Below are 24,931 nucleotides of genomic sequence, written 5' to 3'. Positions count from 1 at the left end.
TGGCCTCAACCCCAGCCATGCGACATAGCAGCGCCGTAACAGACATGTAGTTTAGCCATTTCCCACGCAGATACGCAGCCGCACCCGCTGACAATTTATCCAGTACGACTCGAAACCAGCTTCATTCTCCACTTCTCCGACTTCCAGGCGAGATCCGCAACAAGATCTACGTGTACACATTCAGCAGTATGTACATTCGTATATACCGTTGGAGTAAGTACACGTACGAAAGATTCACGGCCCTCATTTCAACCTGTTCCCAGCTCCGCCATGAAGCCCGTGCGATGTTCTTCAATTTGGTGACCTACAGGGTCTCCGATACGGATCATTCGTGGATCAAGCGGATCTCGAGGCTACCCGTTTATCAACTTATGACATCCGTTCGCATGCACTATGAGGGTGTGGATGAGCTGTGTAAGCTGGAGCGTCCAGCCTTTCCGGCTTTGAAGCGAGTATACGTATTGGCTTTACCCATGGGATCGTATATGAGTAAGGACATACGGGATAAATTGCGAGCTTGCACTAGGAAGCAGGATCTTGAAATCATCTTTGAGAAAGCTGGGTAAGGGTGTGGGAAGGGTTCTGTTAGGTGAGAGCGCGACGCGTACGTCATAGCGTTTGCTCCTACCTGAAAGGGAAATAGCCACTAGATAGTCGCTTCTTCTACTCGAATACAACAACAATCCACTCTCACCTCGCTTATCACCACACTCCAATCCTTGGCCTTTAGCTGCGATTACTTCTGTCCTTTGTCAGCTTACCAACTTCATCCTCCCGCGCGATATTCACGATGCAAAGTGAGCTCGCATCCGCAGCCTTGCCTTGCGACAGCGCAATGTCGGAAATGTAAGCCCCCAACCCCCAGAAACATGCACACAACAACTGACACCGCGGCTAGTACGCTCAAGAACCAGCTCAACTCACCTTTTCTTCGCCTCCCCGCCGAAATTCGCAACAAGATCTACACCTACGTTTCGCTTTCTACGACAATCAAAGTGATAGCAGCCTTAGAAGTTAAATCCACAGATTGCACCTTCTATCTGAGAGCTCCGGGATTCATTAAAAGCTGCAAGCAGATCCAGCACGAAGCCATGACGTTGCTTTACAGTCTGGCCACTTTCGACATCACCGACTACAGCAGAGGCTTCTTGTGCAATAGAGGCTTCAATCGCAACATCTGCAGCCTGATTACCTCAATCAGGATGTCAGGTATCTTGGCTTGTTCCGTAATGTCAGGTTATGAACGTGCAAGTCCTTGGAGATCAACGGCGTTAGCAAGAGCCCTATCAGGTCTGGAGAGAGTGTATGTACAAAGAGTATACCGGGGTTGGGAGACGGTCAAGGATTCAGCAGCTCTGAGGGAGTGGTTGCAAAACGAGTCACTTGAGATCATCTTTGAGAATTATGCTGGCTGAGAAATTGGTCGCACACGGTCCACGGAAACACTGTGTGATTAAGAACTCGATAGTAATAAAAAACGCGTCTTGCAAAATGAGATCTTTGTTTCAGTCCGGTGCACTGTTAATAGTCCGTAGACCCATTCGCTGCGAAGTCGTAGGCCACGGGAATGAAACACTCAACAGTCCTCCTCGAGCAGCTCAAGGGACGCAAGGCCCTGGGAGTGACCTTAGAGGCCAATGGACCTGATTAGTCACAAGAGGTACCTGGGTAGTCGATTTCCGCACTAGCACCTTCCGAGATAGCGCAGTAACACTGCCTTTACTTCTCAATCTTTCTATCTCTCTCCGACCACCACCCACAACCAGAGTCAAGCGCCACCAATCTCCGCGCCCCTACGACATGGAGGCCGACGCTTCCTCCGCAACCTTCCTGGGCGAAGAGACTGAAGCAAACATGTAAGCTCGCTGTCTCTCACCCAGTCGCAAGTACTAACTTTTGAACCAAGCACTCTCAGAAACCAGCTCGAGTCGCCGCTTCTCTGCCTGCCCGCGGAGCTGCGAAATAATATCTACATCTACGTAGGGGTCTCTACAACCATTCAAGTCGTCACGCGCCCCCGGACACATGCTGAAACATGGAAAGACAAAAAGCTACTCAAATACCCGCAACCCAGCCTCCTCAACACCTGCAAGCAAGTCCGCCAAGAAGCTACTTCCCTCCTTTACAAACATACTCTTTTCGACTTTTCCAGATCTGGCCCCCTGGCAATTCTGTTCCACCATTGCGAAGACAACTGCTGCGAGCGTATAACCTCCGTCAGAGTCAGACCCAAACTTCTGCAATATGTGGTTCGAAAATTCCTTAAGAAGGACTGTTTCTGGACTGATACGTACAAGGGCACTATCAGCGTGCTGCCAAATGTTGAGATAGTCCGCATCGTATCGAGTCCTGACAGGGAATGGTTTGAAGACAATCGTGTTAGTGCGGCACTGAGGGCCTGGTGTGGGAACAACACACCTGAAGTTATCTTCGAGGACATCTATGACGGTATTTGTTGGAAGTCAGAGTGGGGCGACATCTTGGGTAGAACCCCCTAAGATGGAGTTACTAGGATCGGACAGCGCCTAGCTTAGACCATCCTGGTGTTCTCTTCTCGACCGCCTATGGGGTGAATCTTTCATCGTGGCAATTTTGCTTTTAGGGTAGTACCAGACTTGGAACATTAAGACGAGTTATCAGTAGCAGTATGGCTATGGGAACAGTGATCAATGGAGACTACTTTGAACTAACTCAATCAAAACATTTTGGATGACGAATCAACCTACAACACTATGCTTCTTCGACTTCTTCCAGCCGGCAAAGCCTTGATAAGTATCATTTGATCTCCCCTCGTCTTCTTTCTCTCCCAATAACCTAATACCAGTCATGTCCCTATATCATTGCCGCAGCTAGAAGTTCTAATGATTCTCTTTGAACCACCCAGTAGGGCGCGCTGGGACTTTTTATTACACAAGAAGAAGTAGATCAATCTCTGAGGACCGTGAAAACTGACTCTGTGGCCCCCACATGCGCCTTCTCACTATCACGTGATTTCTCAATGAGTACATAGTTTCTTCTTCCGCACTAGTTAGTCGATAGTCATTACAATCAAATCCAATATTTCTCGACATATCACACCCACCACCCACCTCAATATAAACAATATCCTCTACTTATTCAACATGGAGACCACAAACTCACCGGCCCCTCAACCAGACAGCGTCATGTCCGAAGTGTACGTCCACCGCCATTTCCCGCACTTCCCACTGACAACCTTCCCAGCACATCCGCCAATCAACTGACCTCCCCGCTCCTTCGCCTGCCCGCTGAGCTGCGAAACCAAATCTACACCTACGTCGGCCTCTCTACTATCATCAAAGCCATTCAACCTGAAAGGTCTCTCTCGTGCAGTTTCCAGCTACCAGCTGAACTCGAGACGTGCAAACAGATCCGACACGAAGCCACCTCAATAGTATACAGATCAGCTCTCTTCGACTTTACTCAGTGTTACACGGGTGCTTGGTTGGAAGCCAGCTGCAACCGCGAAATTGGCGAGTTCGTTACCTCGATTAAGATTGGGGGTCAAGTGGCATGCCTCGTTTCACACCACATTCGAATGGGTAAAGACCATGTAGGACTGAAATTTCCGACTAAATGGCTGCCGAACGTGGAGAGGATTTACATCAAATATGACACATGCATGCAACAGTGGGGAGTTACTACAATGATAGCACTGGAGATGTTGTGCAAGAAGAATACCATGCAAATCATCTTTGTGTGATTGAGAGAATGGGCGGTGGGCAGGAAGAGGGTACTTGAGACGTCACGAGAACTCGCTAGTCAACAAAGAAGCGGATTGCAGTATCAGTCCGTGGCTAGGCAGCTAGCGCATAGCAGATAAATCGATCTCGGGAGCACTCACTTCAAATTACCTACTTAGTTCTGTCGAATACCCACTAGCCAATATTATTATACTCTACTTTTCCGCCCGTCCAAAGAATGGAAACTTCGTCTAGAGCCGTCGTATCTTCCACCGCCATGTCCCAAATGTAAGATCCTCGCTATCCGCTTAACACCACCCACTAACGAACGCGCCTAGTACTCTCACCAACCAACAAACATCACCCCTTCTTCGTCTCCCTGCCGAACTGCGGAACATGGTCTACACCTACGTAGGTCTCGCGACCATCATCCGACCATACAGATTAGAAACTCCAAACACCGCCAACACCGCCTCCATCAAGTACGCCCTCCAACTTCCAAGCGTCCTCTTAGTCTCGGCGCAAATCCAACAAGAAGCCACCCCCCTCGTATACGCGCATGCTCTCTTCGATTTCGACGTGTTTGAATTATGCGCGTGGCCACCAATTAGCACCTGCAACCCCAAGATCAGCGAATTTATCACCTCGATTAGAATTTCGAGGTGTCTTGCGATCGAGATTACACTCGAGATTAGAAATGCTAGAGACCTCGGAGAGCTCAAGTTTTCGAACTACCGGCTTCCGAATCTGAAGAAGGTGTATGTTGGGCCTTGCGAAACGAGGCGGCCGTGGGAAGATAGTGTGAGGAGGGCGCTGAAGGTTTGGTGTGGGAAGGGGGGTTTGGAGGTTAGTTTTGGGGTGGAAAGTTTGTGAGATGAGCGATGGGCTGGGAAAGGGGATTTTCAGACGTTAGGAGGACTGAATAGTTAAGGGAAAGACGGACTGAAGTAGTTGGCGTTGGCTGAGTAGTACATTACACGATAGATGGATCGCTCTCTTCGAGTCCTCTACTTCCTTCTGTCAACCTCAACCTCCAAACCTCTACCAAGCCATCAACACCCCCCCAAGATCCCTAAACTTAACCACCAAGTCCTCCTTTCCGAACCAATTCCTCAGCGCAACTCTGATCCTCTCACTTCCCTTCTTCGATGCGCACATGACCTCCACCCTCTCCAGCTTCTGCAGCGGGCACACAATAAACCTGTCTCTATCCGCGTCCACGTATCTCGCGATTTGTATCGCAACCACCCAGGAAATTTGTAAAGTAGTACAGCTCTTTGCCCCCGCGCAACACGCAATCCAGGCGAAGTCGTTTCTGCGGGTCATGTTGAAGGTAGCGTTTGCGTAGACTAGAGCGGTAGCTTCGCTGCAGATTTGTTTACACGTGCGCAGGAAGGGGGGAATGGTGTGCGTGAATGGGTGTTTGGAGTATCCCTGCAGTTTAAAGAATCCTACGCTGGTTGAGATACCGACGAAGGTGTAGATATTGTTGCGGAGTTCGGCGGGTAGGCGGAGGATTGGGGATGTGGGATGAGTGCTATGTTGCTAGTTAGTGCAGGTTAATGGATTGTTAACGGGATGCGTACATCGCGGACATTGCGCTGTTGGTTTGGGGGGCTGCAGGTGTGGTCGTGGTTGTGGCTGTAGTCTCCCTGGTGGGTAAGTAGTGGATGCTGGGTTTGTTCATTTTGAACAGTCGGTGGTATAACGGCAAGTACGCTAGCCGCACCATCAGTTCCAAGGTTCTCTAAATGCACTAGTCTGAATCAGGCGAATCACGGTGAACTGTTTATTCTCGTCAAGTCCTCTCTCTTGTTTAGGTAACTACCCACTAGCCGAGACCAACACACCCTACATTGTCCAACCCACACATAATGGAACGTCCATCTTCTACAGCCGTTGGAGTCGACACTGCCATGTCCAAAATGTATGTCTCCGCCACCCGCGACGTCACTAAACACCATCATCCACCTACTAACGCACACACCTAGCACTCTTACCAACACCCTCACATCTCCTCTCCTCCGCCTCCCCGCCGAATTGCGTAACAAGATCTACACCTATGTAGGCCAATCTGAACACATCCCCATCGCCGCAAGCATTATCAAACCCAAGGATACCCGCAACCCTTCCATGTTCGTCGTACATTTCCAGTCCCCAGGCCTTCTCTCAACCTGCAAGCAAACCCGCTCTGAAGCCACCGCACTGATATACGCTCAAGTTACCATCGACACCCTGCCTGGAGACGCATGGTACTGGCTCTACTCACAATCTTCACACCAGCTTTGCGCTCACATAACTTCACTCCGAATTAGCGAGATCTTCGCCGACCTCATGAGGCGCGAGGTCGAATTGCGCTCGACAGCCTCGCAAGCCACCAAAGCGTGTACCTTGCACTTACCGCGTTTGGGGCGTGTGTACGTCATATGTCAGGAGATAGCCGGCTGGCCGATGTCTGGGGGTGAGTCCGCGGAGGAAGCGGTGAAGAAATGGTTTGGCAACGAGAGTCTGGATGTGTTCTTTGAGGGGAGTTGGTCGAAGCAGTACTCTTATTCTGACTTGCTCATAGAGAGGTGTGGGATGTTTGCGGATGTAGACTGAAGCTCAACACATCCTCTTGGGTGTCTGATGAGTGAAGGGGTGGTTAGTGAAGATGCTCGAATGCAGGTAGACTGAAATGACTATTTGGTGGAATTTGGTAGACGAAAATAAGCAATCTCCAAGTTAGTCCCTTTATTCTATACTCGGTGCAGAGGAGCCTCTTGAGAACTGGACCAGGGTGACCGGATGACGTACAATCCCCGCTTCCTATAAACTATAAATCGAATTCAAACGCGTGCTGAAGCCTAGTATACTACATCTATCTCACTACAATCTCGCCCACGACCTCGCAAGCTAACACCGCGATGTCCACCATGTACACCCCCCCATTCTGCATTCCGCAAAGTCCACTAACTAAACTAAGCACTCTCCAAAACCAACTCACACCCCCCCTCCTCCTTCTCCCCGCCTCACTCCGCAACGCCATCTACACACAAATAGGCCGATCATCTATAGTCCTCGCAGATATCCGAATCAACACGTCGACCCTAAAAATCACAATGTTCATGTACCCCCCACCCCTCCTAAGTGTCTGTAAGCAAATCCGCCACGAAGCCACCGCACCCTTCTACACTTCCTCGACAATGTATCCAAGTTTCCTGAACTCACGCTGGCTACCGCAGAGCCTCAAGCCCAAGGTCTTTAGTCTCATCACCTCGCTCAGGATCTCGGATGAATTTACTAAGGTCATTAAGAGGAGCTATAGGTATCCGCGTGGAGCCCGTTTACCTGAGATTTGCGCGCCGAAGTTGGAGACCCTAGGGTGTATGTTAATGAGTGATTGAGGGAATGGGAGGACGCCCGCAAGGTGTTGAAGGTGTGGTTTAGGGTTGAGGAAGTCTGTTTTGAGAGGTTGGGGGAGACGGAGGACGAGTATGACGAGGCTGTTGAATCACTTTTTTCGCTTCGGCGGATTTCGGTGGAGCGCTGAAAGCTGGCTTTGATAGACGGCGATTCGGGGCTGCTCATTTGGGTGTGGCGTTACTGAAGCAAGTCAGCTGAACTGTGGTCTGAACGGTGTCTTGTACAGTGTGGAGAGGATATGAACATCTGTTGAAGATTGGTATATAACGTCGGACGCGCTAGCAACATCCCATCCCTCTCTACCCTTCCCACCCCACCCCTCCACCCTCCACACACATATTCACAACCCAAACTGACTCTCCACCTCCCTCCTCTTCTGCTCCCTCTCCATCTCCTGGCGAATCCTCTCCACCTCCTCCGTCATGCCCTTCTCGCCCTTCTTGCGCTGCCTCTCCTCATACAGCGCTCTCCCTTTCATGATCCTTGCCACAATCTCCGCGGCGTTTACGTTTTGGAAGTCGTGGTTAGCGATTTCGCGGTATATGTTGAGGGCCTTGGGGACGGCGTAGGGGTCGAAGGCGAGGGGCATGAAGGTGGTTTTGCCGTGGTAGACGGTGAGGGGTTGGGCGTAGGGGAGCGTGTGCAGGAAGGCTTTGGAGAGGGAGAAGGGGGCGCCGAAGATGGCTGCGTGGACGTACTAAGCATCAGACATTAGTTCCTGTGTTAAGTGAAGGTCAGGAGGAGACGTACTTTGCACTGCAGGACGCAGAGGCCGCGCTCGAAGATATTCATGATGGGGTAGTTTATGCCTTTCCAGTGGTTGATGACTTCGTCGTCGTGGATGCCGGCGATGAGGAAGATGGGGCCGTAGTCCTCACCGGACTTTTCTATGCGCGCTGCCTTTGCTTCGTCGGTGTACCAGCCGCCCTCCTTGGCGCTTTCTTCTTCGGACTGTGTGACGAGGCGGAGGAACTCGATATGGCCTGAGGAGAAGAGATCCCAGCCTCCGTCGACATAGATGACCTTCTGGCCGGGCTTGACGCCCTTGCCCTTGACCAACTCGTGGAACTTGCCCTTTTCTTCCTTGACGGGTCCGAGGGCTGAGGCGGTCGAGGCCTGGCGGACGGTGCCGGGACGCGGCGCAGTGGGTGAGGTCGGCGAGGTTACGGTGTTGCTGGTTGTTGTCCTCCGTAGCTTGACGGGTCGCGAAGCATGCCAGTACCACACGTCGCAGCCGGGCGCGCGACCTGAGGCGTCGGTCGCATAGTCTTTGATGCGCTGGAGCATCTCTTCTCCCGTCTTCAACCGCTCTTTCTCGTCGCCCGGGCCCTCGTCTCCGGACAGCCTCTTTTCCAGCGATGGTATAAAGTGCGACTTGGTGCACAGCAACATGCGGCCCACGAGGTCGGTTGTCGAGATGCCGGGCGTGCGCTTAACCACCTTGAACCTCCCCGCTGCCTTGACATAGCGGTAGCAGTCCTTTCCGTCGCTGTCGGAGGTGATGTCATCGCCGTGGACGACGTACTGGCAGCCGTAGTGGGTGATCCAGGGCAGCGAGGTTACGTAGGGCGCCCTCGGGACGGCTTTGGTAGCCCATCGGCAGGCTTCGACGGCGGCGACACTGGAATCGTTAGCTTTCAAGGCGGCGCATCCGTCATGGCAGTGCGCACCGTTCGTCGAGGCGCATCACCGTGGGGCCCTTGTTCTCCATGATGGACTCATCCGAGTGCACACCGACGAACAGCTCGTTGCCCAGCTGGCGCGCCTGCAGCATGGCGCCCGCGTGGCCTGGTCTCTGTAAGCGCTGGATACCTCGAATGCGGCAGTCGGCATACCGTGGTGAGCAAAGTCGAAACAGCCATCGACCCATATGCGCTCGTCCGAAACCTCGACGTCTTCCTGAGGATCCACGGGCCACTGTCCCTCTGAGGGAATCCACTCTCCCTGTGTTTCGTCAGTTGTTTGCGCAGCCTCGGCGTGGGTGGGTGGTGTGTACTCGTGCGCTCTGTCTGCGCTGCATCGTGACGTGGGGTAGTTGGCGGGGCTGGCAGCAACAGTACTCGGACAACAGCACAGGCTGGTAGCAATAGTATGGCAGAGAGTCGGACGGTGTCGAGTCTGAACCGTGGGACTGGAAAGCTTGGAAGCTTGGAGCTTGGAAGCAGCACCTGCCACTCTGGATTCAGCCTAACGTGCTGATAGCCGCACGTGGTCAAATGGCATAGTCAGTGAAGCTATGGCAATGTAGGCGACAGGGGCAGAGGCGGTGGGCAGGGATGGGCCTCGGGCGGCTTGTTCCTGCGTCGGGATAGGTTCTCACGGTATCAGCTGTAGCCGCGAATCGAAACACGTTTTCGTTTTGCGCGCCAGTATCTGCTTTATAGCGTGCAGTCCCGTCTGCGTGTCTCCTCACCTACATTCTAACGAAGAGACCATAGTATATTTACAAGTAGGTATAGCAATGCGGCAATGTTATCAGGGTCCGTGGTGAAACAGCCCCTGATCGCTCGGTAGCCCCACCCGTCTGGAAAGCACATGGGCTACCAGCAAGCATGGCCGACAACTCCAGCCAGGGCCTCTTCTCCCGCCGCCCCTCGTTTTTCGGCGGCAAGACCAAGGGACAAGGACACAAGCAAACAAACTCGACCCTCGCGCCGCCCCAACTCAACATCACCCCCGCGGCCAACCCCGGGCTAAAGACACCCCCTCTCCAACTCGACCAATACGAGTTTCCCGCCCGACTCGCAGCGACGCCACCACGACGCAGGCACGCCAGCAGCAGGCACAGCATCGCCTCGTCCGTCACCGATCTCGGGTCCACGCTGCGGAGGTCACGGTCCGCCTCGCTTCGCACCAACGCGTCGGCCTCGTCCTCGCATAAGAGGACCCCCTCGGCCACCCTGGCCCTCACCTACTCCCCCGAGAAGGCCCCCGTGCCCGCCAGTGTGACGAATGCCTCGCGGCCCGCCCTCTCCATATCCACCTTTTCGCGCAGCAAGCAAAAAAGCAGCGAGAACGTCAAGACCGAGGGTGGCAGTGTCCAACAACCCCAGGCCCAGGTCTACGAGAAGAGCCCCCTCAGCGCCGTCGACAAGCCCAAGACTCCCTTCGCCAACATGGCTGTCCCCATCCCGCTGCGCCATCCCCCCTCCCAGAAGGAGATCCTCCAGGCAAACCAGCAGTCCAACCGCACGTTAGCTCCTGCCGCGCCCATCCCCGTCCCCAACGGCTCCAACCCCAACCTCGTCTTCCAGCACATCCACGAGCTTGCCTCAAAGCGCATATCCACCCTCGACTACCTGCGGAAGGCGTAAGTCCTCTCCCCTCCTACATTGTCACTACAACTAACACCCCCCAGCCACGAAGGCCGCATCTACTGGTTCAACACGCTCCTCTTCTCCAAAACAGACCTCACGCGCCTCCCCTCCTTCACAACGCGCAACCAAGCCCGGCGCGCAACCCACTACCTCCTCCTCGGCTTCTCGCTCCCCACCATCCTCGACCTAAACGCCAATTCCCCGTCCGACTACCTCAAAGCCCTCAACGCCCTGCTCCTAGAATTCGAACAATACCAATCCATCCACCCGGCCGACGGCTCCACCCCCTCCTCCCTCTCCCGCGCCCGCCTCCCCCAGATGTTCAAGCGCGCAAACATGGGCATGGGAATGGGAATGGGCATGTCAATGGGCAGTAAAGGCCGGCGGTCCAGCAGCGCGAACGGCGATTTCCCGCTCCTCACTCCAAGCAATAGTTTTACTGGCTCGGAAACAAGCGGAGGTATGGGCGGCGGCTTTGACTCCCCGCCTACAACAGACGATTCCTTGCTTCCGAATGAAAGCTACACGCATCTCCAGACTCCGAGTTTACCCTTCGACCCCGATTTCTTCAGCACGTTTGCTACGCTTTGCGATGTCTTGATTGATTGTTATACGAAGATACTGAGTATGCTTAGTACGCCTGAGAGTGTGGCGAGTGCGGGCGGTGGAGTGCCTAGTTTGGTGGGGGATTTGTTTAATAAGGCGGATGCAAGGGTGAGGAAGATTATTCTTGCGGGGGTTGTGCGCGAGTTTGAGGATAGTTGTCGGGCGGGGCTTAAGAGTGAGGTTGGGGGTGTGGGCAAGGTTGTTCTTGGGGGGTTGATGTAAGAAACATATTGGTGGGGGAATGGGCAGATGATGATTTATGTGGCGGGCATTATGATCTGGGCATTTTATGATATCCAACAAGGTACACGGATGGGCGTTTTCTTTCTTTCTTCCTTTTTTGGTAGTCTACTTCCTTCTTGCATGGAGATGGAGTTGGACATTTAGAATATACGGTAGCATATGGCATGGTTATAGCATAGCATGAGAAGACCAGATAGGGATATACGCTGGATAGCGTACCTCCTCTGGGGCTTCTACAGCACAACGAATGTGCCTCCAATAAACTAATGCCAACACACCCACCTTCATTCTCACTCAACCCCATGCTAAAACATGGGAACCTCCTGCCTCACCACCTCCACATCCCAGAACGTATCTCCAGATAAATCTCAGTAATGGCAACCCCTGTCTCCTAAGCAGCAGCCGCCTCATTCTTCTCCACAAGATCCACAACACCCTTGCCCCTACCCACCTTGACCTTTGTTTTCTTCGCGGGCTTCTTCTCCTGTATCAATTGTTAGCACACATCTCACATCCCATCTACCACCACCCCCTCCCTCCCTCCCTTCCCCCAAACAATCACCAAATCCACATACCTTAACCCCCTCACTCCCAACCGCATCCCCCTCATCAACCCCCTCACTCCCAAAAATCTCCTCCTCCTCATCCCTCAACTGCTCCTTCAACTCCGCCAGCTCAATCCTCATACTATACGCATCCTCACCATCAGCATAGTATTTCGCTTCGATCTTGTCGACGGTGAAACCGAGGGTTTCGCGGTAGAGATGCAGGGCTGCGTTGTTGGAGACGCGGACGTGTAGGGAGACGTAGTGCGCGTTGAAGGTTTCGGCCATGGCGCGTTGGGATTGGCGCATTAGTTTCTCGGCGAGTCCGAGACGGCGATGGGTGCGCATTACGGATAACGAAGTGATGTGGCCGTGTTGGACACCATCGGTGGGCTCTTCCTCCATTTTGGCGAGGACATAGCCGACGATTTTGGGGGGGTCGTAGGGGGTTTTGGGGGGGCGGGATACCTGAGAGGCTGTTAGTAACGTGCAAAACGTATCAATGTGTGATCCAATATCGAAAGGACAAGGAACAGCAGATCGTCACGTGTTATACGTAAACGACTCCCCGTTGCTCAACCATTATTTCATAAACAAGCCTCGCAGCTTCTCATCCGATAATCCCTCCTCTTCACACTAGTTCCCAGCTCTTCCCCAAACACAAACACAAACATAAACACAAGAAACTTACATCAACAGCCACATAGCTCAACTGCGGCCAACTCATCGCATGATACAGATAGTACTTGCAAAAGTAGTTCTCAGGCAAATTCGTAATATTCGCAAGCTGGACATGCGGAATGTCCGATGGGCGTAGGACGCGGATATCCATTTTCGTGTGGATGTGTGTGGTGTGTGTGTTGTGTGGTTCCTAGCTCTTTCTTCTGTAATACCGACTTTGCGTTAACTTTCGTCAATGGTCGCGGAAGGGCCTGTGGAATCGGATTGGATCCGGGGTGACTGGGTGTCAGAGCGCTAATGCGAATGCGGATGGAGGGATGAGCGATGGGGCTGGGAAATCTGGACTCTGGAAGGCGGTTTGGTGAGGAATGAGGGCGAGTGCGTTATGTAAGCAGGACTTGTGGGGTCGGGGATTGGACTAGCGCGGGGCTAAACGCCGACGCAACCCTCTTTCTCTTTACGAAGAAAGCCCAAGAACTCCTTTGGAAACATGACATTAAGCGACTTCGCCTCAAGCTCAATTCCCATCACCCGTCATACGCTATAATTCCATCCCGTACAAACCATCAAACAACCACCACCCCATCCTCACCCACGCGCCTCCCCACAACATGCAAATCCGGCAGCCCAAACGCATCCCTCACCTTCTCTTTTGCCTGAGCGTCCGTCAAGTTTACCTTTAGACGCCAGACTTCTATCTCCAATAGTTTCAATGAAGCAAACCATTCCTTCAGATATGCACCCTTCATTTCATCCTGTCCCTCGATGACAGCCCGCCCATTCCCCCGCGTCAGCCACAACCTCTCGATCCTTCCGAAGCCTGCTGCCGGTAGATTTGACGAGGAGAAGAAGCGGAGGGCGAAGTAACTAGGAACGAAGGTGCAGAGCGTGAAGGAGAGAGCAGAGGCTTCGATGTAGATCTGGCGGCAGGTGTAGAGGACCGCGCGGACACTGCGGTATCTGCGCATGTCCTTTTTGACAAGTGGTTTGTTGACCTTGATGATGGCGCCGTTGAAAATGTAGTTGTAGATGCCGTTGCGGAGTTCGGCGGGGAGGAGGAGGAGAGGTGAGTCTGTCTGGTTTCTCTTGGTGCTGCGAGGTATCAGACACAAAGTCTGCGCTTATTGCGTGGCACGCTTACATCTCATTCCTATTGTATGGCAGCGGAACTACAAGACGCATGTTGTTGCTTTGTCTGTCGTAGTCGTTGTTGAAGACGTCGTCGACGTCGCGGAGGTCTTCGTCGCGGTCGTCTTTTTGGTCGGGCGGTAAGATGCCAGGCTTCATGGAACCTAAGTCGGAAAGGCGAAGCATCGTAAAGGTGTGGGCAACGCGACGCCGGTTTTGTGATTCAAGGTCGGTGATGGGAGAGACGATCGGTAGTCGGTAGGCAAGCTGTCAGTCAATGCCGGCCGCGACGCTAGCACAGGGTCTGCATGAAGACAAACGGTGATGGTGACTGCAACTTTGCGCTAACTACATGAGGCTGCATCTCGAAGACGAGGTGACGTCCTCGCGACCCGAGACTGCCTGAAGACACGAGCCATCTCCTTGTCTCATACCGAATCTACCACCACTCCTATCTACCTGACATCGATCACACGGACAAACATATACTTTCGAAACCCACGTAGCCTTCTCACATCCCCATTTCTTCCCCATTATCCCAGCAAGTCTCTGTAGTGTTTGCGTGTTTCCCTTGTGATAATATTCATGATATTCAGCAGATACCCTCACGTAAACGTACTCCACTCGTGGAAGCTTATACCGCCCCTCGTATTGCTCAAGCAATTCAAGCGTAGAGAACAGCATGGCAATCGACGTGATGAGTTCCCTCTTTTCACGCCCAATGTGTCCCAGGAAACGATGGAAGTCATATCGCGCATAATTGAAGCCGAAAGTTGTGTGGGAAAAGAAGAGAGACTCGGCTTCAGACCGGGTCTGACGACATGTTCGGATGAGTGAGACGGTGGGGGACATGGGTCGGCCCGAGCTTGTTCGAGCGGGTATTGAGCCAGTCCGCCGGTCCAGTAGTGGTTCAATGGAAGAGTCGGCGAGAGAGTATCCGTATATTTTGTTGCGCAACTCGCCTGGGAGGCGCAGCAATGGTGAGTTCTTGGCATTGGCTTCTGTGCTGTGCATGTCAGCGGGTCCGGCGAACATTTGCAGCGACAGTTCCAGAGACAGAACTTACATAAGGTCGTGCTTGTCGACGGCCTCCTCGGGGATGGAAGGCAGAGTTGCGACGTAATTCATCCTGTGTCCGTCCATTTGAGTTTGGGGATTTCTCTGGTGGAAGTCGGTTGATAGCTGGTTGGTTGTACTGGACTGTGATAGCAGCTAGAACTAATGGGCGATGGGTATATAGGTCGAGCTGTGAATGTCAGGACTCCAGCGAGCTATTGCCTACCGACCCACAACCAAGGCTGTAGTCGTGAACGCTTATCCTAACCGAGTCAGCTCACCACATTACTCCCAATCACTCAACAATACCCTCGAATTCCAAGAAACAAGCCATAACTTTCGTATATATCCAAAGAGCTTCGAACCGAAATAATATGTACGTGAACAAATATGTTACCAAATCGTGCATTCAACCCCATATTTCCCTTCGTAAATGCAAAAGACATAATCTCAAAAACGCCAACGAGATGCCCTTGTTGCTTATACTCCGTTTGCCAGATGCGTAGTTCGAATTTTTAGAAACCTCTTTCTTGGCTGAGGATCTCGTCAACCATGGGTTTCACGGTAGGCATGTAGCCTTGCATGACTGGGCACCAGAGGGCCTTCTTCAGCCCCAGTTCTGTGGCCATGTAGTACATCAGTCGGTTAATCCATTCTCGCCTTGCCGCAATGTCTATTCTCCTGGGCTCTACCCCGTGGTCGAGTGGAGGTAGGTCTAGCGGGTGATCGTACGGGTGCGCAGGGTTGGGGTCGAAGATGTGATTCTTTTTTGCGTTTTGGTCCAAGAGCGGGGTGTTCGATGGCGGACTCGCGCCAGGAGATTGGCCGCTTTCCGACTTGGTCCGAATGTTACGGAGTTCGGAAAATGCCGGTGCTGCCTCGTAGGATTCCAGAGCCGTCGACGGCTCGCTTGAGGAAGACGCGTTGGAAGTGGATGTAGCCAGATGTGGTTGCGAGTGAACTGGCGGTGGTGTTGGCAGGTGAGTAGCGCTGTGCGGACGCTTGCCTGCATTGCTATCCGGCACAAGACCTGAGCTGAGTACTGAATCCATCGTACCCAGAGGCCATATGCAGATATAGCCCCGCATACCACATATGTCGGTGGCAGATTTCGTATCTATCGGTACAGTAAAGCTGCCAAGTATGGAAGAACAGTTCTTCTCGATGACCTCGACTAGGCGGGCGGTAGCGACCGAGTGATGCATGCGGAGATTTGCATTACTCAGAGCAGTAGGCATAGACTGACCCGGGGCTTCTTGAGGACGGAAAGATAGGCAAGGGTCCCGGAATCTCAACATCCAATTCAACATCTCGAGCAGATCACGTAGAACAAGTATGCGGCTCGTACGGTAGAAGCCCCAGATCCAGACGCGTTTCAAGCTCGGGTATATGTGAATCTCTTCCGGTGCGCCCGGACAACCCAAGAAGAGCTTTTGTAACTTGGCATCGTAGGTCGACCGAGCCTCTGGTGTGTTGGGTGTCATGTGGTAGTTCCATGCCGGTGTAACGTTCGCCTCCCAAGCTTCGTAGTCGCTTTCTAGTTCGAGCGCGCTCTGTAGAAGTTCTTGCAAGGCCATGCGGTTGGTTGGTGGATTTGGACTTTGCTTGGTTTCGTGCCATCTGGCATGTAGCATTGCCGCTCGCCATATTAGACGAATGACAAAGGCGTTGGAGTTCTTGTATAAACTTGGAAGTAACTCGTCTACTTTGACCACATCTCTCGTAGGTATTTGCGGGCGTCTTGCTGCCTGTAAGTTGCCTAATAGCTGTCGCAAGGTTAGCCATCAGCGGAAAAAAGGTGTTCATCTGTGAGGGCGATTACCAGATGTGCATAGATGACTTCGTAAAGTCTGGCAGATATGATGTCGCTGTAGAACTCCTCAACCGTCCGCAATTGAAGCATAGCATTTGCGCCTTGGTTGTGAGCCAGAAAAGTGCCTTTCCGCTGCACGCTGGTAAGATTCTGTTCATCACGTTAGATTTTGTGCATACCATCAAGATGCAACGAACGGACGTACCTCGTAGATTCCCATCAGATGTACCGAGCAAAGTGCAGTATTCGTGGCTGCCTGCTTCTTGTCCGCAATTGCCCTTGTCAACATCGGCAGGGCCCTCCCTACGCATTCCTCACCAAGTGCCTGCGCATGAGAATCATTATAACGATTGGCGAAGTTGACGTAAGATACTGCGTCAACCGCTGTCGCGATCAATGAGTTCTCCGGGGCGTCTTGATACAAGAGCGGGATAAATGTCCACAGGGCTTCATCTGGCTGGTCGGCTGGTCGGTTCGGAGAGTCGGGCAGCACAAAGTCGTACACGAACCGCTCAAAAGCTCTTCTACGGAAATCCGGATTAAGCGACGGAGTGATAGTCAGCCGACTTAGATCGATGGTTGCGGACGCAACGCTTGATGATTCTTGAGCCGGGTCATCCACAGAGCCACCAGGAGAGTGTACACTACCGCTGGACGAGCGCGTGTCATCCAGATGGGGTGGTGTTGACTCGTCGCTTGGTGGCGTTTTGATATAAGTGTTATTATAGGTGTTGCTGTAGGCGTTGCTACTTTCGGCAACGGTAGCACGTTGGTTTGACTTTGATCGCTTCCGCCATGACTCTTCTGCTCTTTGCGCAGCCGATGCCGTTTGGTTGCGAAAGAGGATGTCGGCTTGGTCTCGATATTTGCATTCATGGCCTGCCTTGCTACATCGACTGCAAGCTGGCCTACCCTCATCGCACTACTCTGGCATCAGCCTTGTGCGCATGGCCGTCGTTGCCCTGCGCGTGTTGCAGCATGAAGAGCAGGGCAATTCGCGGAGGTGGACAGAAAGAAGCGTACCTTGACTTTACGGGCTCTGCAAGCCTCGCATCCCTTACTGGGTCGGCCACGATAGGACATGCTTATGCTCTGGAGGCGATGAGGCGGTAAGACGAAAGGGCGGCAAGCTCCGCAGTCGCTGCTGTTCAGGCTCAGGTAAGGTTCCTACGAAGCAAACACTAGCGCGGGCATCCGATTGCACAGAACAAAGAACGTCAAGTCTAATAACTATGTCTCCTCTCCGGTCCGCGAATGTGCTGCGTGGTCATCCGAAGGGTCCTGAGCCAGAAAAGGCGTAGCGGCGATCAGGCTGAAACCCAGGCCACGCTTTTACGAGCTTGGAATGGAGCGCCCGGTGACTGGCGGAAGATGGACCATAAGGGTTGAATGGCAGAGATCGAAGGGCATGGGGTCAGGCCCGGTGCTCGGGAAAACGGTGCTGCATAGTGGGTTGATGTGCCGTAGACTGCATAACTGCGTCACAAGCGACAGGCATCTCTCGTTGCTGACTCAGGACTTAGTGGTGTCTTGGCGCGCAGCGGCCTCCCGCTTGCCGACTGCGACGATGCTGCAACACCAGACGAGGCGTTCAACTCCATGCATGTTTCGCGGCACAGCCAGATAAGATTCAGACTTCTTAGTGTCGAGATTTCTACTCCTTCTGGTGTATCTATCCCCTCATCTATTCTGGACTCCAGTATTAGTCTGCAAGGTCGATGCAGGCCGCCTACTTTCGGAGCGCCTCAAATACGCCGACCAACAACTCCCGATACGCACCCGATCATCGCGAACACGCGATGCCAATGTTTCAACGGTCGTCTAGCAGGGAAAGATGGCATGTCAATTTCAACGGCTCCAGCGTTCGGAGGCCTAAAACCATGACATCAACTTGTCATTGGGCGTTGGCAGCAATCAGTAATCGGGCCTCTTCCAACGGGCGACTAGTAAGATTGACTGGACCGCTCCGCGAATTTAAGGTTTGGAAATCACTATGAATTGCGGAGTATTCACCCAAGTCTCTAGACAGCTCGCCTCTACTATGACGCGCCAATGCGCTTGTGTCTTGAACATTGCGAAGTTTTCTCACCGGTGCCGGAAGCATAAAGGGGTAACCGCATACACTTGGAGACTTTGTTTCACGCTACCCCGAGTTTCAATTTCGTCCACATTAACATCTGACAGGTGTCCGCACCAAAACCACAGGAGTAGCGAAGTCAACACTACGCACATGCACAGACAGTAATTTTCAACGACAACATGCGCTCATGCTATAGCTTCGCCAACAGGTGCCGACCACCATCCTCACTTCCCAACACAATCTCCTCGCTGCGCCAGTCCGGATTGAACGTTACCTTGTTCAGCGGATTTCTGCGATGCGCCATGTCGAAAAGTTCCTCATATACCCTACCGTCATTTCTGCCCAACGCACTGTTCAACAGCCAATCTGGTATCGACCAGGCGTCCACCAGCTTCACCGCATGTGGTCTCAATTCGGCCATAAGGTCGATGATCCCATCCTGCAAGGCAAAGACTGATTCGGGCGGCACGGCGGCCGTCATTGTAAATGAGGAGGCAAATTGGTCGAGGGTGTAAAGCGCGTACAGCCGGAAGCATGCCCGTAAACTAGGCGATGCGGACGGAGGTATGGAGCCGAAGCTGTTGTAGAAGTTCGTGGTGAGGATCTGCTCTGAGTATGCGCGGCTGAGGTTATGGAGTTGGATCATCAGACGTGTCCACGGTTTTTTCTCAACAGTACGTGCTTGATAAGCGCGGTAGGAAAGATCAGCCGCGCGCCACTGGAACACGTCGACTATACCTTGGTCGTCTACAACCCCGTCTTTCAAGACGTTTTGCGGTAAGCGATGGTCTTTGTTGCGAAGATAAAACTGGAAGAGCTCGTCCGTTGGATCCTTGGCCGGTGAGTCTGGGTCTTTGACCGCGTTCGACATCTTTTTGATGAGATACGCAGCAACCTGCTGTGTGATCATCCAGTTGTCGCCCTCGACAGTTGGCTTGGAGAGGTAGTCACCATTCAATCCTACCAGTCCGCTTCCACCACCGAAGCCATGGCCGCCCATTGCGCGTCGACAGGTCTCGATGCCATCCGCAGCAAGCGTCGTACACAGGCTCTTCAGTCCTGAGCTTGCGCTGTGCAACTCCGCCAAGGGTCCAAAATCGCCTTTCTCGACATCTCCTCTCGACTTGTGGTACAGCTTGTACATGTACTCGCCAGTATAATGCAACGCGAAAGTAGTCGCAAGCAACGGCAAGATCCGTATCTGTACGGTAGGGTAGTCCAGAACCTTCATCTCGCCGTCTGAAGGGTTGGCAGAATCGCGGTCTTTGAACTGTCGCCGGATAGCGCAGTATCGCACAGCGACGGTAACAGCTCGCGCAAGGACCAGCCTTGCATGCATTATGATCTGTCCGCGTACGAACGTCAGACTTCCATATACGACAGCCGGATGTCCAGTCCGAATGAATGCGCCTGTCTCGTCCGAAACCTCCGCATAGCGGCTCAGCATGGCCGACTTGGGTACGCGGAAGTGGTCGAAGAGCATATATCCGTTATCCATACTTGCATATCCGTATTTCGGACCGATATCGCCTACTGCAATACCTGGCAAAGGTTGATGGGTCTTCGCATCCCGAATCTGCAGGATGAAGGTTTGCGGCCCGTGAGAGGCATACTCGATCTTCTGGTCTTTTCGGTCGGCCTTTTCTGATCCTTCGGCTGTGGAGGACGTTTTCGGCAAGAGCAATTGTGCGACCACAATCTATACGCGGCTACGTTAGCGAACGCCCAAGGCAGACATAAAGTTCTGGAACAGTCGCACAAGAAGGGGCTGAATACGTACTGCATGCGTGGCGGTCCTCCCCATCGACCCATTCCACCATTTGCTCGCCGTAAGAGTTGGGCTGTGGATCTCGAACTCTTTCTTTATCGGGTCCCACTTTGCGACGGTTTCCAGGCCGCGTACGTTACTACCATGGCCTAGCTCAGTTTGCGCATAGCAGCCGATGATGTCGTAGTTGAGGATCTTGGGCATCCAATACTTTTGCTGTTCTTCGGAGGCTTGCTCGCGTACCGTTGTGACTGTGCGATGCGGTGCATGTCAGCTCCCAGCGCCCCGGTGGTACGATTATGCACGACATCTTCCTCAGCTGCAACCTTCCGTTGACTCACCGAACATGCTCATATGCAAGAAGTATGGGCTCATTTCATCAGTCAGGTATTCCGCCATCTGGTAGTCTTCATGGTCCCAGCCTTCTCGTCTCATTAATCGCTGGATGGCTTTCGCTCTTGCTAGGCCCAGGTGGTACCGCTCTGGTCGCGACAGATTGAGCTGCTGATCTTTACTGAAAAGCTTCTCCTTGCTCAACACGCGAAGGACCTTTTCTTGCCGCTTCAGGAAGTCATCACGGCCTAGAAGGTGCTGTGCGAGTTGCTGGACGTCAATGCCCGAGCCGTCGCGTTCGGCTTGGAGGGTTGCTGTGCCATCGTGTGCGGGCTTGAGGTGATCGGTGAAGTCTGCCATGATGCGATTGGCTACTCGTCAATTGTTTGCTTGACCAACAAAGTCAGTCGCAGGCGTTTCGAAGCGAGGTGGGCGAGTGCTGTTGAAGCAGACTGAGCATGCCGCCGGGCATTGGAGACAAGCTCGCATGGTGAATCTCAACGCGCCGGCAATAACGCGGAGACGTAAGCTGCATCACTGCCTCGGTATACGCGGATCGTGTGTGGTGGGCAGACGCCGTAGATGTCGCGCGGAGAAGGTTGATGGCGCAAAGCTGCGGGGCGTCGAAATGCGGGGTCGCAGGGCCCGGTGGCCGTGGAATGGCAGCATTGCCATCGACTAGAAACATCTGACTAACCAGCAAACATCACCAATTTTAGGTCAAGGACGCTCTTTAACACTACAATGCAGATCGGAAAGCATTATAGTATTACATGATAATGGCCAGCGTGATCATGCTACCATACGCCATCACGACGAAACCCAAAAACCAGAAGAGCAACCATTAACGAAATCCATCCCAACTATAGAAAAACGCCCCCCGATTTTAAGATACCACCCAATGCAAGCTAATTGTACAGGATATCAAATGCCCGACCCAAGTCGTTAACCGAAATACAACACCAGATAATCATACCCTAAACCATCGTTTCGAAACGAAAGACCGTAAGCGTCATCAACAGATTGGTGTACCGGTGCACCAAGCTCGCATCGCCCAGAAGAAGGCGACCACAACATACCAAAGAACAAACGATGGGGTTCACCGTTCATTCAATAACCGCGTCGGCCCAAGAGCTCAATCCGCCCTCCTCTTCCAGCACGCGCGTCATGTCCTCTTCAGCAAGTCGCACGAGGATCTCAAACGGCGCCTCCTCTTGGTTCGCAGTTTGTCTCCGTCGGGGAAGAAAGATCATGCCGCCATCACCCGGACCGTAAGATCGTCTGATGAACTCGGGTCGACCGGCTAGGGAGTCCTTGCCTAGATCCGTACCGGGTATGCCCCAGCTGATATCAGCGCCGAAGTTGAGCCACGACGAGATGTATATGTCTGAGCCGAACTTCAAGGCCAGTGCGACTTCGGTGTCGGTAATCTGCTCGATTGACTTGAAGAAGGTTAGGTGGCGGTTCACCCATTCGTCGTCGACGTCGAGGATCGTGCTCTTGATGGTGTTTATGACGTTGATGATTGTCGACTTGGTTACACTGCCGTTATTTGTCAGCTGGGGTTCTCAAAACTTAATCGCGTTGCTCAAGATTTGGGAGTGCAAGGTTCAGGGCGCCACACAGTGTGACATGCGATCATACGGTAGTAGGGGCTAGACTCACCGGTCCTCTTTTGTGAGGTCTGAGACGTTCATTGTGCCTCGCGAGAACAACGCCATGTTTCCTGTGTAGTCTGTAGATACCGGAGGTCGTTGCCGTCTTCGCAGGTCTGTCGCGATCCCGATGCTAGTCTCTGCCAATCCGCACTTGGTCAAGCGACTTGCTCTAGCGCGGGTAACATGCGTCCAGACCAGGGCTGCAAGGACGTTGCACATTGTCGGAGGGGTGTTCTCGGGAAACTGTGTACGTAAGGTTTCCCTGTACTCGCGTACTCGTGATGCTGGGATGACGAAGAGCCTCTGGGTACATTTCGTCTCTTTAGGTAAGGTTTGAAGATACCGGGGTGGGCCATCACAGTAGCAGTCTGCGCTGGCGCTGCCTTGGGGTGGCTTGATCTGCTCGTCAACAGCTTTCCGCATCTGGGACTGCTTGTCGGCGACGCTTTCCATGTCTGCTTTGGTCAGTCATAGCTTGAGCACGCAGTGAGGAGTCTTACGCATGATCTTGTGTTCTTCAAAGAGTTGCTGCTTCGAAAGGCTGGAAACATTCTCGGCGAATGTTTGCCAGAAAAGGGTGACACCGGAGAAGTCAAAGACACTGTGGTGCATATACATCGACAGGACAAGGCCGCCAGGTATGAAGAAAGCCTGGGTTCTCATTGCTGGTGCATCGCTCTTGTTGAAGTCTACCTTGCCCTCGCCGTCTCTTGGAATACCAGCATACTCTGCGAGATCTTCCGGCACAAACATCGACGACTCGAAAGCACTGGGTGGCATGCCATCTCTTTTGAGTTGCTCATAGGTGTGTGGAAAGTTCTTCTCATGGTACGGGATTTGCTTCGATCGAAAGACACGACTCAGGTGCTTGCTTGTGATCTCCGCTGGATAGTGGAGAGCAAGCTTACCCGCTTCTCGGTCGGCAAGTGTGATAGTGCCAGCCAGAAAGGGAAATTTGTTGAGTGTGAGGCGAAGCCCAGCATTCAGAGACTGGATGGCATCCTCGGCGAGATTTTGATCGGGAAACTGCGGATAACGTCAATTTCTGTCAACACGACGAACGATTCGGGCGAACATACAGGAAAGATGCACAGAGTCTGTATGTAAACGCGCACTACATTTTGGTCTAGACATGAGAGATGAAACGACTTCATCGGTATGGGCGGAACGTGTGGTTTGGCCAGCATCTCGAGGAAGCGGGGAATGGTGCTAGTGATGGGATCAAAAAGCCGGCCGTTGCGCGATACTAGGGGTAATTCAAGGGACATGGTCGTGGCTTTTGCGTAGTCAGTATATATACCGGAGCGATGAAGAGTCACACATACGACGAATTGGGTGAGCAAACACCCAGGCATGTGAAGCACGAGATGATTTTACCCCCTTCACCGCAAAAGGCCCCATTGAGCTGCGCCTGGTGTGACGGGAGGCATTGGCCCACTACGGGCCGAGAAGGACTATGACCGCATGCGGAAACATCTGTGCGCATAAGCCACGCTCATTCCCGCCTTCCCCGCCTGTCTGCTTATTCGTGATTCACACTCAACCCTTGACGTGCGCCAAACGTGTCTCGTGCCGTCTTCCCCGTCCGCGTTGCTCGACCGTGCCTGAGTTACCAAACCTCGCGTAACGGATGAGGTGCAGCCGATGCGGCAACGTTCAGAGAGGGTTCCCGCCGACAAACGAGATGGGCACGACTAGGACCGTTCGTATGCGTTGCTTTTCCATCTCGCCAATCCTCGCCTTTCGAGGCTGAGGTTAGCGACAGTATGCAGCTCGAAAAACATCAATTTGCTATTCTGTGACGTCTATGCCCCTGGCGACAAGGGTGGGGCGCATAGGAGTTGTCCTTGTTTGTCGACTGTCAAAATCAGGCTGTCATCCACGTCCTTCGATCGTGCTGTCGCTGCGGGACTTGTCGCGGCACAGCGTGACATTCCGATCGTATCTGAAATTGCGGGTTTGGCTGCTCTTCAACCTGAATGGCCCATGTGACCAGGATGCCACGAGGCATTGTTTGATCATCGATACCAAACTAACTGCAGGCAAATCAATACACCGGAAGTGCTGCCTTTCTTTAGTCGGTGTGCGCCTCAAGCAAGGTCAAATTGCAGCCCTATGACCAGGCGCTTGGATGCTTGTGTGCCCGAACCACTTTTGCGACAGAAATGCATCCGCGTTTAGCACCGCTGAGCGTGTCATGGCAGCCTGGAGGGATCCGCGAAACCAAGGAGCCAGCGCTAGCACATAGTTGCTTTCAACGTCCCAGTCAACGTGAACACGTTTTTCATGACTGCCTTCGACAAACCAGTCTCGCCGCAGTATTGAGAGCTCACCGAAGCTAGCTACCATGGTGACACTCCAAATAGCATCTGACAGATAGCGGTGTGATGCAGCGCCTCTGAGCAGGCTGTGAGTGTAAACAATGATGCGTCATATGATCGGTAAGGCCTTTGAGGAGACACGTCGCCGGCGGTCCTTCGGTTAGTGGGTCGTTAGCAACACGAAATGCCAGCAAATACCATCAGCATCGCTAAGGAACAATCAAACAGAACCCTTGTCGGCAGTAAGATGACGAAGATAGATGTCGATGCGGCTGC

At 53.0% G+C, this 24,931-nt stretch overlaps 7 protein-coding genes across 7 annotated transcripts; 1 reads left to right on the top strand and 6 right to left on the bottom strand.

Annotated features, from left to right (window-relative positions):
- Positions 1-2,051: 2,051 nt before the first annotated feature.
- Positions 2,052-2,440, bottom strand: J4E92_008315 (uncharacterized protein; the record flags this gene model as incomplete). The annotated part of the gene is made up of 1 exon (XM_051499668.1): positions 2,052-2,440. A coding segment is annotated over one exon (389 nt), but the record flags the coding sequence as incomplete, so codon positions are not given.
- A 5,006-nt stretch (positions 2,441-7,446) lies between these two features.
- On the bottom strand, positions 7,447-9,126 carry J4E92_008314 (uncharacterized protein; the record flags this gene model as incomplete). The annotated part of the gene is made up of 5 exons (XM_051499667.1): positions 7,447-7,803; positions 7,857-8,727; positions 8,777-8,894; positions 8,942-9,050; positions 9,103-9,126. 5 exons carry the CDS (start codon positions 9,124-9,126, stop codon positions 7,447-7,449), a joined length of 1,479 nt encoding a protein of 492 aa, XP_051350043.1.
- Positions 9,127-9,658: 532 nt separating this feature from the next.
- J4E92_008313 (uncharacterized protein) lies at positions 9,659-11,251 on the top strand (the record flags this gene model as incomplete). The annotated part of the gene is made up of 2 exons (XM_051499666.1): positions 9,659-10,416; positions 10,465-11,251. 2 exons carry the CDS (start codon positions 9,659-9,661, stop codon positions 11,249-11,251), a joined length of 1,545 nt encoding a protein of 514 aa, XP_051350042.1.
- A 412-nt stretch (positions 11,252-11,663) lies between these two features.
- On the bottom strand, positions 11,664-14,769 carry J4E92_008312 (uncharacterized protein; the record flags this gene model as incomplete). The annotated part of the gene is made up of 7 exons (XM_051499665.1): positions 11,664-11,756; positions 11,848-12,285; positions 12,509-12,529; positions 13,143-13,590; positions 13,640-13,893; positions 14,236-14,632; positions 14,693-14,769. The coding sequence occupies 7 exons, from the start codon at positions 14,767-14,769 to the stop codon at positions 11,664-11,666; spliced, it is 1,728 nt and encodes a 575-aa protein (XP_051350041.1).
- Positions 14,770-15,197: 428 nt separating this feature from the next.
- J4E92_008311 (uncharacterized protein) lies at positions 15,198-16,259 on the bottom strand (the record flags this gene model as incomplete). The annotated part of the gene is made up of 1 exon (XM_051499664.1): positions 15,198-16,259. The coding sequence occupies one exon, from the start codon at positions 16,257-16,259 to the stop codon at positions 15,198-15,200; it is 1,062 nt and encodes a 353-aa protein (XP_051350040.1).
- A 2,506-nt stretch (positions 16,260-18,765) lies between these two features.
- Positions 18,766-21,036, bottom strand: J4E92_008310 (uncharacterized protein; the record flags this gene model as incomplete). Its single annotated transcript, XM_051499663.1, has 3 exons — positions 18,766-20,274; positions 20,356-20,594; positions 20,685-21,036. The coding sequence occupies 3 exons, from the start codon at positions 21,034-21,036 to the stop codon at positions 18,766-18,768; spliced, it is 2,100 nt and encodes a 699-aa protein (XP_051350039.1).
- Positions 21,037-21,782: 746 nt separating this feature from the next.
- On the bottom strand, positions 21,783-23,602 carry J4E92_008309 (uncharacterized protein; the record flags this gene model as incomplete). Its single annotated transcript, XM_051499662.1, has 4 exons — positions 21,783-22,218; positions 22,342-22,789; positions 22,835-23,360; positions 23,414-23,602. The coding sequence occupies 4 exons, from the start codon at positions 23,600-23,602 to the stop codon at positions 21,783-21,785; spliced, it is 1,599 nt and encodes a 532-aa protein (XP_051350038.1).
- Positions 23,603-24,931: the final 1,329 nt, after the last annotated feature.

Source organism: Alternaria infectoria, assembly GCF_024043175.1.
Source record: "Alternaria infectoria strain BMP 0036 chromosome Unknown scaffold_16, whole genome shotgun sequence".
NCBI lineage: Eukaryota > Fungi > Ascomycota > Dothideomycetes > Pleosporales > Pleosporaceae > Alternaria > Alternaria infectoria.
Note: the sequence above shows the minus strand (reverse complement) of the source record. Positions and strands in the feature narration are given on the sequence as shown.